This window comes from Somniosus microcephalus, chromosome 16 (assembly GCF_052327205.1).
Source record: "Somniosus microcephalus isolate GS21.2 chromosome 16, FLI_Smic_1.0, whole genome shotgun sequence".
Lineage (NCBI taxonomy): Eukaryota > Metazoa > Chordata > Chondrichthyes > Squaliformes > Somniosidae > Somniosus > Somniosus microcephalus.
Window position 1 is genome coordinate 73,825,552 of NC_141002.1, and position 15,384 is coordinate 73,840,935.

A 15,384-nucleotide genomic window follows, 5' to 3' on the forward strand; every position below is an offset into this window, starting at 1 on the left:
CAGCGCCCTAAGAGGGACGTGGAGCGCCTCGAGCCTCGCCCCGTGTCCCTCGAGCGGCACTGAAACTGAATTTCTGGCGATCGGAATTACTCCGATCGCTGCGCTAAATCCTGCGCTCAGGCGACTTTGGCACCACTTTGGCGCCCCAACCCAATTTCTAGGCCAATATCTTTAAGTTCATTTGAAAAAAAAATCATATCCGCGATTATTATGTGGAATTTATCAAGAAATCTTAAATGAAAAGTATTTTTTTAATCACCCCATGCCAAATATTGCACTTTGCATCTACTTGCATGTGTACTTTCAGCTTCCACTCTGGACCCAAGCTCCTCTCCCCCTCTGTATAACCATCTCTCAGTCCTGTTCTGCCTATCTGTTTTCCTCAACCCTACCTCCTTTCCTTTCCCGATTTCTTCCTAATATTCCCCACTCACCCCCAAATTCCCTGCACGCTCATTTCAGCCTTTCTCCACAGTTGTTGCTATTCCCCCACTGACCTGTCCTGCCACCACCCTAGGCTTGAGTCTCTGCTGGGAGCTCACCACTTCCTCTGCTCCATACCTAGACATCCACCGACTGTCTCTCTCACAGCAGCAACACAAACTACCTTATTCTTCTCTCCCTGATACATAGCCTATCCACCTCATTCTTTGAGGGTTAAAACCTCCACAACCCTCACTCCACTCTCGCTGCCTCTCCCTCTCTGGATTTCTTATTGACTGTCCATTGCCTTGCAAAATGTCCATTTCCCATCCATAACTTTATTTCGGATGAACCTATCAACATCCTAGGCTTAACTGAAACCTTGCTCACTGCAATTGCACCACCTGCTGCAAATTCACTGTTTCCTGCCCAAATTAGCATGGCTCATGGCTCCAAATCCCATCTTAACCTGATCCCTTAATCCTCCAGCAACTTTTTTCCTTTCAGCACCACCTCCTCTACCACTCCTTCAAAATTCTCATTGCCTTCCAGCCTCCCGAGCTTGCCAGCAATTTCTTGCTTACTTTTCTCACTTAGCCTCTGCACTAAGCAAGTCCTTGGTTTTTGATCATTTTTTAACATGCACCTAAATTTCCCTACCAGCTGTCCAGGCTTTCTATCCTCTGGCCCTCAAATTAAACTCATTCTGCATGTTAACTCGCCCCTCAAAACATCCTTCAACCTCACCATCACCTGAATATCTCCAAGGTCGCGGCCAAATCCAATCACTCGTACAATTTCTTCTCCTCCACCTGTGTGGTCACTTCTGGCATGCCCCAATGTACCATCCAGTGATCTCATTCCTCATACATGCTGCCTCTTTGTAACATTATCCATAAGCGCTGAGTCAACTTTAATGTATGCCAGTGACATGTAGCTTTATGTTGTCTGTACCAGCCTTGAGTCCAACTGTTTTGGATGAGTTAGAGCTGCTTCTAGCTAAACACTAGCAAGATCACACAAAAGGTAGTGGAAATCAGGAACCCTCTCCCCCAAAAGGCTGTGGACATTGATTCAGTTGAAATTTTCAAGGCTGAATTCGATAGATTTTAGTCAGGTAAGGGTATCAAGAACCAGGCCATAACTCACTCATGGCTGTCAGCTGCTTAGTCCTGGATCACTTGGGTAAAATAAATTTGAGCCTAGCGCTTGCTATATTGCATCCTGTATTCTAAATATTTTTCATAAACTGAGCCTAGTTCAACCTTGTTGTAAAACTTATTCTTCGTGACTGATGTATGTTAGGTAGTTAGAAATATGAAGCTCTCAATGCAGAACTCTACTCTTCCTTTTGTACAGGTAAATGTCGGCAGCCATGCAGAAATGGAGGGAAATGCACTGGGAGAAACAAATGCAAATGCATTAAAGGTTACCAGGGTGACCTGTGCTCCAAGCGTAAGTATCTTGCTATTTAAAAAAAAAAAAGCCTTTCTCGTTTCAAACCCCTTAGCACACCTTAGCTTGTGGTTTTTATTTTCTTTATCTTTAAAATAATTCTGTCAGGAAGACTAACAAAATAGTTGTGATCCTTCTCCTGGTATCTAGCAGTTTTTAAAGTCAAAACCAAATTGAAATTACTCTGGGTGATCATTTTATCTTTTAATTCTCCAATAGTTGTGCTGCATATCAGTAATCTTGTTGTACGGGGACCCTTGGGTCAGAGCGATCATAACATGATCGATTTCTCACTCGAAATGGAGAGCGAAGAAATTGACTCAGAGACTAAGGTCCTGAATTTAAACAAGGGGAATTATGATGCCATGAGACGGGAACTGAGTAGGTCTGATTGGACAACGTTCCTGGGAGGACTGGAGGTAGATAAACAATGGCAAACATTTAAAGATAGAATGACAAAATTGCAAAAATTGTTTATACCAATCTGGCATAAAAGGAAATCTAAAAAGGTGACTCAACCGTGGATAACAGGGGAAATTAGAGACAGCATAAAATCCAAAGATAGGGCGTATAAAATAGCCAAAAAAAGCGCCAGAGCGGAAGATTGGGAACAGTTTAAGATAGAGCAAAGGAGGGCAAAGGGCATGATCAAGAGGGGCAAAATAGCTTACGAAAACAAGCTGGCGGAAAATATAAAAACTAACTCCAAAAGCTTTTATAAATATATCAAAAGGAAAAGACTGGTGAAAACCAAAGTTGGTCCATTGCAGTCAGATACGGGGGAATATATAATGGGAAATAAGGAAATGGCAGATCAACTAAATGCATACTTTGGGTCAGTCTTTACGAAGGAAGACACAAAAAACCTCCCTGGGATATCGGGAAAAATAGGGACATTGGCAAAGGAGGAACTGACGCAAATCAATATCTCTAAGGATATGGTGTTAAGGAAGCTAAAGGGATTGAAGGTGGACAAATCCCCAGGGCCTGATAACATGCATCCTAGGGTACTGAAGGAGGTGGCCCTAGAGATAGCGGATGCACTAAGGATGATTTTTCAGAATTCATTAGACTCGGGAACAGTGCCGATGGATTGGAGGGTAGCTAACGTTACCCCACTATTCAAAAAGGGGGGTAGGGAAAAAGCAGGTAATTACAGACCTGTAAGCCTTACATCAGTTGTGGGCAAAATGCTGGAGTCCATCATTAAGGATGAAATAGCGGAGCACTTAGCAAATGGGGACAGGATAGGACAGAGTCAACATGGATTTACAAAGGGTAAATCGTGCTTGACTAATCTATTGGAATTTTTTGAGGGAGTAACTGGTAGAATAGATGGGGGAGAGCCAGTAGATGTGGTGTACCTGGACTTCCAAAAGGCCTTCGATAAGGTCCCACATAAAAGATTAGCATGGAAAATTGAGGCTCATGGGATAAAGGGGAAAGTTTTGGCGTGGATAGGGAACTGGCTGTCAGATAGAAAACAGAGAGTTGGAATAAACGGCTCATTTTCTGAATGGCAGGCAGTAACAAGTGGGGTACCACAGGGATCTGTCCTGGGCCCCCAGCTGTTCACAATTTACATTAATGACCTGGATCAGGGAGTCGGATGCAGCATTTCCAAATTTGCAGACGACACTAAACTAGGAGGGGGGGTGGGCTCAGAGGAAGAGACCAGGAAGCTCCAGAGCGATTTGGACAGACTGGGCGATTGGGCGGATAAATGGCAGATGCACTATAATGTGGACAAGTGCGAAGTTATCCACCTTGGGTGCAGGAACGGGAGGGCAAATTATTATTTAAATGGCAATAGATTGGGAGAGGGGGAAGTACAGAGAGACCTGGGTGTTCTTGTACACCAGTCACTGAAGGCGAGCATGCAGGTGCAACAGGCGGTCAAGAAGGCAAACGGTATGCTGGCCTTCATAGCAAAAGGGTTAGAATACAGGAACAGGGATACCTTGCTGCAGCTGTACAGGGCACTGGTGAGACCACACCTCGAGTACTGTGTACAGTTTTGGTCGCCTCATCTGAGGAAGGATGTTCTTGCCATGGAGGGGGTGCAGCGGCGATTCACCAGGCTGATACCAGGAATGGCGGGAATGACCTATGAGGAGAGACTATGTAGTTTAGGGATGTACACACTGGAGTTTAGAAGATTGAGAGGGGACCTCATAGAAGTGTATAAAATTCTGACAGGTCTAGACAGACTGGATGCAGAAGGAATGTTTCCCTTGGCGGGTGAGAACAGAACTAGAGGACATAATTTAAGGATAAGGGCTAAACCATTTAGGACAGAGATGAGGGGGAATTTCTTCACTCAGAGAGTGGTGAACCTGTGGAACTCATTGCCACAGAGGGCAGTGTACGCCAGCTCATTAAATATATTTAAGAGGGAATTAGATATATTTCTACGGGCAAAAGGGGTTAAGGGTTACGGAGAGAAGGCGGGGACGGGATACTGAATTAAAGGATCAGCCATGATCTCATCGAATGGCGGAGCAGGCACGAAGGGCCGAATGGCCTACTCCTGCTCCTATCTTCTATGTATCTATGTATCTATGTATATTGGGATGATTGAACACGTTGGTGTTTATTTCTGGAGTGCTTTGGTGTCTGAAAATTACAGGGTGGTGTTTGAGATTGAGTTCAGTGCTCCTTTGACTTCAGAGGTGAACTGAACACTGATTTCAAATGGAATTTAATTCTAAAGTGTATTGTGCTTCCAAGACACTCTGGGGGTGACATTGGTCTTCATCGAAAACATGAAATGGGTGATAGCGAATCAGCAGAATTGAAGTAAATGGAAAAGAAAATTGGGCGCTGTGTGACATGGGCTGCTGATTCACTATTGCCCATTTAGTATTTTCGCCAAAGACCAATTTCATCCCCTTTGGCTCCTTTGACACTTCAGTGAATAAATGTGCGGTGCTGAGCTATACAGAATGACGAGGCCTCGGGTTTTAGATTTTCATCTTCACCGCTTGGGATGTAATCAGGTGGAGCAGATCGCCCATTTGTTATGAAACCTGCCTGATTTCCATTCCATTGAAATTCCCCTGGTCTGTGCTGTGTCAGCTACCCCTGGCTAGGGAGGAGGTGAAGAAAATCATGCTAACTCCTGATATCCAGTGACTCCATTGATCCAGTGCATGTGTACAGACTTTGGATTGTGCTTGACAGTGATCCTTCCAATGATAACCTGCAGATAGCTGCTGTCTGGATGCACACATGAAGAATGAACTTGGGAAGGGTAATAAGCAATGTTCCCTCTAAGCTGTCTGCTGGTCCAGTGCAGCCCGGGACCGGCTTTTTCAAAATTTTGAATGGGCCACGCAGCCAAAAAAAAAAATTAGGGGGTTTGTTGTAACCATGAAACAATATCCCATGATGAGTCAGTGCGTCAGGAAAGGAGGGGAGAAAACCTGGAGGGGGAGGTGAGAAAGATATGAAACAGTTTACTTGTTGCAATTGTGATAAACTATATTGGTACAAATAATGTCTTGTGCTTGAAATGTTCTTTATATGCATGGGCACTGGAAACTTAAATTCAGCATGTTTAGCATAAGAAGAATGAACTAAATAGGAAAAATAGCCTGTCTCGCTGTCAAGGCTCACACATGCATTATGACCACTTGAGTGAGGTACTGGAGGGCACTTGTAGAAATGTACTATAGCAAGGAGTCAACCCCTTCAAGGCGGGAGGTGGAAAGGAGAGAAAATTGACGGAAAAGAATAATAAACTGATTAAATAAGAATTAATGACTCTATGCACAGAAAGCACTCAGCCCAAATGGTCATTCATGACAACTACCACTGATTTCTTCAAAAAATTTAAGTACGCTAGTTGTAAGTGATGTAACAATACAGGAAACTTTGTTATATCCGGCACCGATGGGACCGAGCTGTTGCCAATCTATCAAAACTGCCAGACATACCAGTGTTAATGTTGAAGCATACAGAGGTTTTCATCTCCGTATCTGACAACAAACACTGTTGCTTAGCAACAGCTTCTAAACAGTCAGCCCATACCTTGGAAGCATCTCTGTAGCTTAGCAACAGCTTCAGAGAGACTTTCCAGAGCCTGACTGTTGGGAAAAAAAAAAGCCACGAGAAGAAAAAAACCTAACAAAACGGCTCCTGATTTCTGCCGGTAGATCGAGGTTTCTGGACATACAACCTCCGGATAAACCAAAGTCTCCTGCATTGTCATTTTAGCATCAGCCTAAAAAGTAATGGGTGAAGATGAATGGATATTTTTTTATTAAGAAATTGCCATACCAATTTGGCAAACCAAAAGTTTACATCCATATTGACTGCAATTTTAACAGTCCCAATGTACTCGCAGTGACGAGAAGGCCTGAAACCCTGAAAAAAAATTAAAACTTTCATACTTTGCTCTTTTGCAGCTGTTTGTGAACCTGACTGTGGACCACATGGATCCTGCATTGAGCCCAACAAATGTGAATGCAGGGAAGGCTGGCATGGAAGACACTGTAACAAGAGTAAGTGGGAACAGAAGGGTATGCAGCAACCCTGACCTATTTCACAGCCCTTTTAGCCAAATAATCTTGACAATGTATTTGATCTTAAGAATGTATTAAATCCCAGGTAATTGGATACCTTTCAACTAATTACTGTGGTTCTTTGTCTGCATTTAGTAGAGACGTATCAAACCAATAAATCACCTCCAGAATAAATTTAATGCTTTAATGCTGGATTTGGTTTCCCTTGCAAACCAAACTTCAGTAGAACATCAAGTAATCATTATATGGAAAGCGTAGCTAGTTGCTGTAGCTAATTGAGACTGTAAATTGAATGCAGAACATATCTTTGAAATCCTATCGGTTCAACATAGCTTTGTTGACATATTCCTGCTGTTTACTGTAAGAGTATTCTTTCACCAGGTCTGCATTGCAATTATTCCAAAATCACATGAATTGCACAGATGCTGGAGATGTATCAATCGGTTGTTTTTAGCTCTCTTTCTGTTGATTTTTTTTAAGGATATGGAGCCAGCCTAATGAACACCCTGAGGTCAGCAGGCTTCAAGCACAGACAGCATACGCCTTTACCTAAGGAGAATGTTGAGAGTCACATACCACCCGAATCTAATTACATTTGGTAAAGGAAAACATCTGCAACCTTTTACTGTATGTACAGTTTATGACTCCACTAACCCCACTGAGTACTAAGTTTTAAAAAAAAGTCTGTAATGGAAAAACCACTCCTCTGTTTTGCCATGTTATCTTCAAAACTACACACATGTTAGAGCAAGAACCTCTCTAACTACATGAGAATAGACTTTCCATCTTTTGCAATTTAACAGAATCATTGTACATTTTTAGCCCAATTATTTTAATAATTACACTTATGAATTTAAATGAATAAACTTAGACAATAGTTACATTTCATGCAACAATAAACATCAAAGAATAATTATTTATACACAGCATCTACTACTTGTTGAAGCCAAGGTAGTTGGCACACCAGACAACAAGCGATGCCAGTTTATATATTTTAAATATGTATATATACACACGTGTACACAAAAATACATATTGAACAAATTAAATATTCAGAATATCTTTGATTTACGTCAGCGTTGATATTGCCTAGAGATCAAGTAAAAAGGCCACTTAAAGCCAATTGTAGAGTAATATTAGCCAGTTCTTCGCTACAAGCCTTCCAATAGAAAGCAGACCTGTTTTTGTACTTTATTCTGCAGTCTAATAGGCTTCAATGCAAACAACGTAATCTGTAATCTAGGCTTTTTGCTTTCTGACATGAATTCATGCAAACACATTTCTGTGGAATTCTTTGTAAGTGAAGGTAGACTGTAATATATCACTGAAACCTCTCAAATAAAGCTGTTACATGACAACAAAGTAGACATTTTGGTCTGAATAGCTACGAAACACTGCCGCAAAATGGCTTTTTAGATGATTTGGAAACTTATATTGATATAAGTGTAATATTTTCTTATTTTCAGAGTAACAATATTAGCAATCTATATTAATCTAAATGTTTTCTTCACATTTCATTTTATGTATAATTTTTTTCTTTTAAAAAATGCTGTAAGACATATAACATTTTAATGTTTAATTTACAAGGCAAATTAAGAATCTGCTGTATGCATCTGTATAAATATGAACAAAATAAAGGCTTCATAACTCAAAGAATTGTGTTTTAAAATATGGGCGCAGCATAAATATTAAGTGACATGATGCAGATTATATGAATGTTTTATGTGGCTATATATCTTAATTTGCTCTAAGTCTGTTTTCAACAAGCAGGAACATTCAGCTACATTGACAGAGAACTGCACCCAAGTGAAAGTATTCTGGCTGTAAATATGCAACCTTTTTACCTTGCAATCACAGAGGTTCTTCCAATATTCCCACATAGCACTGAAATTGATGATTGTAAGCAGATAGTATATACTATACAGTGGCTAGTTTAAAAATATACTATATACTTCATTGCAAAAGGATTTGAGGAGCAAGGATGTCTTACTACAGTTGTATAGGGCCTTGGTGAGACCACACCTGGAGTAGTGTGTGCAGTTTTGGTTTCCTTACCTAAGAAAGGATATACTTGCCATAGAGGGAGTGCAGCGAAGGTTCGCCAGACTGATTCCTGGGATGGCAGGACTGTCTTATGAGGAGAGATTGGGTCGACTAGGCCTGTATTCACTAGAGTTTAGAAGAATGAGAGGGGATCTCATTGAAATGTATAAAATTCTGACAGGGCTGGACAGACTGGATGCAGGGAGGATGTTTCCCCTGGCTGGGGGGTCTCAAACGAGGGGTCACAGTCTCAGGATACGGGGTAGGACATTTAGGACTGAGATGAGGAGACATTTCTTTACTCAGAGGGTGGTGAACCTGTGGAATTCTCTACCACAGAAGGTTGTGGAGGCCAAGTCATTGAATATATTTAAGAAGGAGAAAGATAGATAGACACAAAAGGCATCAAGGGGTATGGGGAGAGAGCGGGAATATGGTACTGAGATAGAGGATCAGCCATGATCATATTGAATGGCGGAGCAGGCTCGAAGGGCCGAATGGCCTACTCCTGCTCCTATTTTTCTATGTTGGCAACTATTTGTAAACCACTTTCAATTCATAGTCATTTGTCCTGAGTGCCTAGCCACCCTTGAAAGTTGAAGTATGCATGTTGCAATACCCTTCACATTGCAATAATGCTTAATGAGCAAAATAAACCCTACAACAAAGCATTGCCAGATTTCAATGTTTGAACATTGCTGACCCTGTTTTGCAAACTACTCAAAAATGGTGTAAATCCAGATTTGGCTGTTACTGAAAATGAATGACTGTAACAATACAAGAGGTTGTTTTATATGTTGGTGTATGAAGAAAAACTGAACAAAAGAAAGTGCAAATCTGTGTTGTAGAATTTTTCCCCTTTAACTGCATAGATCATTTTAACACTGCTGATAAGTGATCTTGTTTTGATGCCAGATTTTTGGAGTACCTGTCTGGGAACCCCACAGATGCACATTGAAAGTAAGGTAGGAGGCTGGGAATATCGCCTCCCACCTCATTCGAATCCTAACACTGGGCCTACTGCAAGCACAGGCACAATTACGGCACTTTGGGGAAACTGGGAGTTGTGGGAGTGGAGACCTATGCAATGGTTATTTTGCCACCACTTTCTCTTCACTGTGCCAAAAAACTTTAGTGAAGGCTTTCAAATGCAAAACTCAATAAATTATGAAATATATCATTATTTAATATTTTAAATTTTCTTCAAAACCATCGTTGGACATTATGAATGGCAATTACTGAGGGTAAAATGGATTAATTTTCAATGCATTTTGAGTGATTTGTGGGGAAAGGACAATTCAGCACAACTAGTAATGTTGACAAATGATTACCATTGGTCAGTGTTATAATTTAACATTGGAATGTTCATTGGAGTGCCATCTAGTGGTATTACTTCCCCTACAATGCAGGCCTCCCAACAGTAGGTGCCATTGTAACATTGCTTCTCTGTTTCCCAGCTGACTTGGCCCTGATGTTGGCTTAAGCCAACCGCACCTTTCTTTGCAGGCTTACCACTCAGACCTCACCTGACTCTGCTCCTCTTCCTGGCTCTGCCATTTAAAGTTTATACTGTCGAGGTCCCTAAGCTGGGACCTGGCAATTTATTTTTTGTGCTCACTGGGCACAGATGATAATGTCAGGGAAGTGGGAGAGAGGGCGGCTTGGGGAGATGAGCTCTGGAGAAAGAGATACAGAGGGGCACAGATTAGGCAATGATGGTAACAGGACATTGGGGTATATCTGGAAGAGATAGAGGTGGTGCAAATAGGGAGCGAGTGATCTCAGGGCAGGTCTAGAATCGAGAAATAAATAGGAAGCAATCAGTAGGACAGAAATCAGTTTACAGACAGAATACTAACGGAAGAAAAAGATAAGAGATCAGAACCATGGATGTAGATCCAGCAGGAGAAAAATCAGTGAATGGGGAGATATTATAATCAGAGACACACACTCAAAGATCAGGAATGGGAAGAGATCAGGAGGGGGAGTGAGCAAGATCATTTTGAGATACATGTGTCTTCGAAGAGACACACATGGAATAAGAGAAAAAGAGAAATTGGGTAGTGTAGAGAGAGAACAAGACAATGAATGCGAGTGGGACAAGATCAGGGGATGAGCAATGCTATTGAAGATCTTCTATAATATCTTAAAAATCTTGCATCTGTATGCACTTGCCATTGTCATGATTTTGTCATGCAAGGGAAATGCTGATTTATCTATGTATTAAAATCAGTATGTTCTGTCATCTCAACACTTCCTGCGGACTTTCTAATGTTAATTGTATTCACACCCCGTTACATTTTTTAATTGTCTGTGTCACCTCTAGGTGGTGTGGTAATTGGGTTTCCCATTTATAACACTTAGCCCTTCAATGTGTTTTTCTTGTAACACAGTCCCTGTGATTTGTGTAATTGCCCTGTTTAAAAACCCTAAGTTTCAGAATTTGCTCAGAGCTGCTCCTGCTCCGTTGCCATAACTCCGCTGGAAGTGCGATTTCTGCTGTACTTGTGGCAAAGTTATGGCAGCGGAGTGGAAGCAACTGCAAGGAAATTCCCGGCCTTGTTTTGAGCCTGCATTTGGTGGAAGACTCTGACGACCAGAGTGAATTTATTAACCTTCATCTGAACATTCTTGATGCACTATTTTTCTCTCAATAACTAAAATATCTAAAGAAGAAAACCTTTCAGCTTATTTGATCTCTATATAAATGCAGTTCTTTATTTCTGCTACCTTGGTGTATCTGAAACCTTTGTTCTAGGCTCACTTTATCCCTTTATGTCTGTTCTATTCCTCGATGCAATGTTGAAAAGCCTTGGATTATCTTCGTCCACTACTAGAGCAGGTCAAAGGGTAGATATTCTGCAGTTGTCTGGCTCAGCTCCCCAAAGCCACTCCATCAGCTACAAGGCAAAAGATACATTGGCCTTGGAGGGGGTACAGTGCAGATTCACCAGAATTATATTGGGGTTTCAAGGGTTAAATTATGAGGACAGGTTGCATAAATTTGGTTTGTATTTCCTTGAGTTTAGAAGGTTGAGAGGTAATTTAATTGAGGTCTTGAAAACGATGAAGGGATTCAGTAAGGTAAACACAGAGAAACTATTTCCTCTGGTGTGAGAATCCAGAAAAAGGAGGCATAATCTTACAATTAGAGCTAGGTCATTTAGGACTGAAATCAGGAAACAGGTTTTCACAAAAGCTATGGATGCTGAGTTAATTTAAAATTTCAAGGTTAAGATTGATAGATTTGTGTTCGTTAAGGTTATCAAAGGATATGGAGCAAAGGTGGGTGAATGGAGTTGAGATACTGATCAGCCATGATCTAATTGAATGGCAGAACAGGCTCAAAGGGCCTACTCCTGTACTTGTATGTATGATCCTAAGTCAAGAGTGTGATGAAATATTCTCCACTTTGAAGCAGCTGCAACAACACTCAAAGCTCGACCCAGCCAGGTCAAAGCAGTTCATTTGATCAACACTTCATCCACTAGCCTAAACATCCATCCCCTCCAACACAAGTGTACAGTAGCTGCAGTGTGTACCATCTACAGGTTGCATGCAGCAACTTGCCAATATAGCTACCACACCAATCAGCAGGTTGCAAACAAGAATAAAAAAACCTCAGTCATCAAATTTAATAATAATCAAAAATGGACAGTTGGCAACAGCTACCAATAAGAAGCTGAATGAATCATAACATGTCAAAAATGTTATGAAGTTGGCATGTGCTGTCATCTTACATTTTCTACTACTGAAAATTGACAAGTAAAAATATAAGAAACTTGTTAAAACAAAAGTTTGACGAGGCAGCATAAAATGCTTGTTCTTACTCAAATTTGTTGTGCAGTGCTATAAATCCCAAGTGAAAGATTTGAGGCTCAATTTAAAGTACTTTGGTGGAGCTTGAGTTCTAGGATTGGTCTATGCTGGCCATTTGCTCTGTGAATGGCTGCTGTTCTTGTCAAGTCATGGTGATCCCTTCCCTTCATTTTGTTTCTAGAAAATAGTGAAAGAATCTTCTCTCCTGAGTCTAATAAACGTTCACGGGGTTAGATTTTGACCTTGTGCGATAGTGTAAAATGAGTAATCGCGAATTGGCAGCCCATTTTACACCTTTCCCGATTTTTATTTGGCATCTTTATATTTTGTAATGTAGTCTATGAATACTGAGAACTTCAAAACAGCAATTGTTCCTATGAAGAGATTTATTTATGTACTGCCGCACTTAATTATTTTCCAGTAACTAATCGAACCACTTGTATCACTGGGGGTAAAATTCAACTTTAGTGGCGGTGCAGAATGCAACGGGAAGGTAAGTCAAGCGGGATGGAGAACGGGTGGCCGGTCCGCTACTGCCCATTTTGCGACCCCACCATAGTTGTATTACATCCTAATTGTCTCTGAGCAGATTTTACAAATGTATTTCACGGAAGATGTGCAGCCCTCTCCCACTATCACACCCCAGCGTCCCTGCCCTTGACTCGCCATGAGCAAAACTATGGGAGTTCTGCTAGTATAATTGAAAGTTTTGCATACAGGACACCACATATTAAATATGCAGGGTAGCATCAAATGTGCAAGGTGGCACATTCAATTTGTTCATAGCAGGAACAAAAAATCAAGTCTCAGACTTTTCTGATTGGCTCAAATAAGCTCTTTAACTACACTAACACCAGCAACTTGCATTTATATAGCTCCTTTAACATAGCAAAACGTTCCAAGGTGCTTCACAGGGCTGTTATCAAACAAAATTTGACACCAAGTCACATGAGATAGTGGGGCAGATGACCAAAAACTTGGTCAAAGAGGTAGGTTTGAAGGAGCATCTTAAAAGAGTTGAGAGTGGTACAGCGGCAGATAGGTTTAGGGAGGGAATTCCAGGGCTTAGGCAGCTGAAAAGAATGGTGCAGTGATTAAAATGGGATGGGCAAGAGGCCAGAATTGGAGGAGCGTGGAGGGTTGTGGGGCTGGAAGAGGTTACAGAGAGAAGGAGGGGCGAGGCCATGGAGTCATTTGAAAACAAGGATGAGAATTTTAAAGTTGAGGCGTTGCCGGACTGGGAGCCAATCTAGGTCAGCGGGCACAGGGGTGATGGTTGAACGGGGCTTCGGATACGGGCAGCAGAGTTTCGGATGAGCTCATGTTTATGGAGGGTGGAAGATGGGAGGCCGGCCAGGAGAGTGTTGGAATAGTCAAGTCTAGAGGTAACAAAGGCATAGATGAGTGTTTCAGCAGTGGATGAGCTGTGACGGGGGTGGAGTCAGACGATGTTAGAGGTGAAAGTAGGCGGTCTTGGTGATTGTGCGGATATGTGGTCGGAAGCTCATCACGGTGTCGAATACGACACCAAGATTGTGAACGGTCTGCTTCAGCCTCAGACAGTTGCCAAGGAGAGGGATGGAGTTGATGGTTAGGGAATGGAGTTTGTGGTAGGGACTGAAGACAATGTCTTTGGTATTCCCAGTATTTAGTTGAAGGAAATTTTTGCTCATCCAGTACTGGATGTTGGACAAGCAGTCTGACAAATTAGACACCGTGAAGGGGTCAAGAGAGGTGGTGGTTGTAATGATCAATAACGTCATTCTATAGTGGACACTAGGTGGAGCCGTAGAGCTGTGTAGAGCTGTATATAGCTGTATGTATATAAGACTACACTACCCAGCTGTATGTATATTAAGACTACATTACCCATGAGGCACTAGGCTACCCACAAGGCAGCAGTCAAGATGGATGCCTCTACAGATACTGTACCGAGTCCACATGTGCTCAATAAAAGTGTCTAGCAAAAGCTAGCTGTGTTCATAATAAGAATGTCTATTTATTAATGAACATAAGATGGTACCAGGATGGTGAAGATCTGCTGAAAATTGTGAAAAGCGACATGGAGAATTTGAAGCCACCAGAGCGTTTGAAACTCACAGGAAATATCGACTACAATTGGCAGACTTTTAAACAACAATTCGAACTCTACATTGCAGCCATTGGATTCGGTACGAAGCCAGGCGCAAGGAAGATAGCGTTGCTGCTTACGGTTGCAGGCCCACAGGCGATAGAGGTATTTAATACATTTGTATTTAATCCAGAGGAGAACAGAGAAAAATTAGAAGATGTGCTAAAAAAATTTGATGCACATTGCTCTCCCAAAAAGAATGAGACCTATGAAAGAAGCATCTTCCGTTCTCGGACACAGCAGCAAAATGAGACTTTTGATAGCTTTATAACTGATCTGAAACTGAAAGCACAGACATGTAATTTCTCTGAGCTCAAAGCATCCATGATTCGTGACCAGATTGTGTTTGGTATTCATGATAAAAAAGTCAGGGAACGTCTGTTGAGAGAAACCGACTCTAAATTTGGAAAAAGCTGTGAAAATATGCCAAGCCAGCGAGCTAGCTCGAAAGCACGCGAAGACTTTCAGTGAAATCAATAATGATGCGATTGTAATGAGTGATAATGCTGCTGTCGGTGCTGTGTCCTACAAGGGGAAGAAATGTGGGCAGAACAGAAATGAAAAGCAATTGGAGGATGAAATTTTTAATTGTAAACGCTGTGGTTAAAAACACCAGTTAAGACAATGCCCAGCGTTTGGAAAAAATGTGCACAAAAGTGTAATGGAAAGAATCACTTTGCCAAACAATGCTTTTCAAAAGTAAAAACTAAGAAAGGGCAACGAGTTAATGTAATTGAGGACACTGATTTAAGTGAGACATTTTTTGTAGGAATGGTGTCATGTGACAATATCAAAAAGGATACAGAAAATGTGCAGCCCTCAGAAATGGACAATGCTGAACATAAAGTTAATGCAGTAAAAGAGGACAAATGGATGATCCCACTGCAGGTAAATGGAGCATTAGTTACCTTGAAACTAGACACTGGGGCAAAAGCAAACTTAATCAGTATGAGTGACATTAACAATATGAAAGAAAAGCCCAAAATA

At 41.4% G+C, this 15,384-nt stretch overlaps 1 protein-coding gene across 2 annotated transcripts in view; it reads left to right on the forward strand.

Moving 5' to 3' along the window:
* Positions 1-8,049, forward strand: part of wif1 (wnt inhibitory factor 1) — a 30,570-nt gene extending 22,521 nt beyond the window's left edge. For both annotated transcript variants that reach the window (XM_086009268.1, XM_086009267.1), the window contains 3 exons: positions 1,783-1,878; positions 6,288-6,383; positions 6,885-8,049. In XM_086009268.1, the coding sequence (XP_085865394.1) occupies positions 1,783-1,878; positions 6,288-6,383; positions 6,885-7,006 (314 nt within the window). In that variant the 3' untranslated portion in view covers positions 7,007-8,049. The remainder of the gene's footprint in view (positions 1-1,782; positions 1,879-6,287; positions 6,384-6,884) is intronic.
* Positions 8,050-15,384: the final 7,335 nt, after the last annotated feature.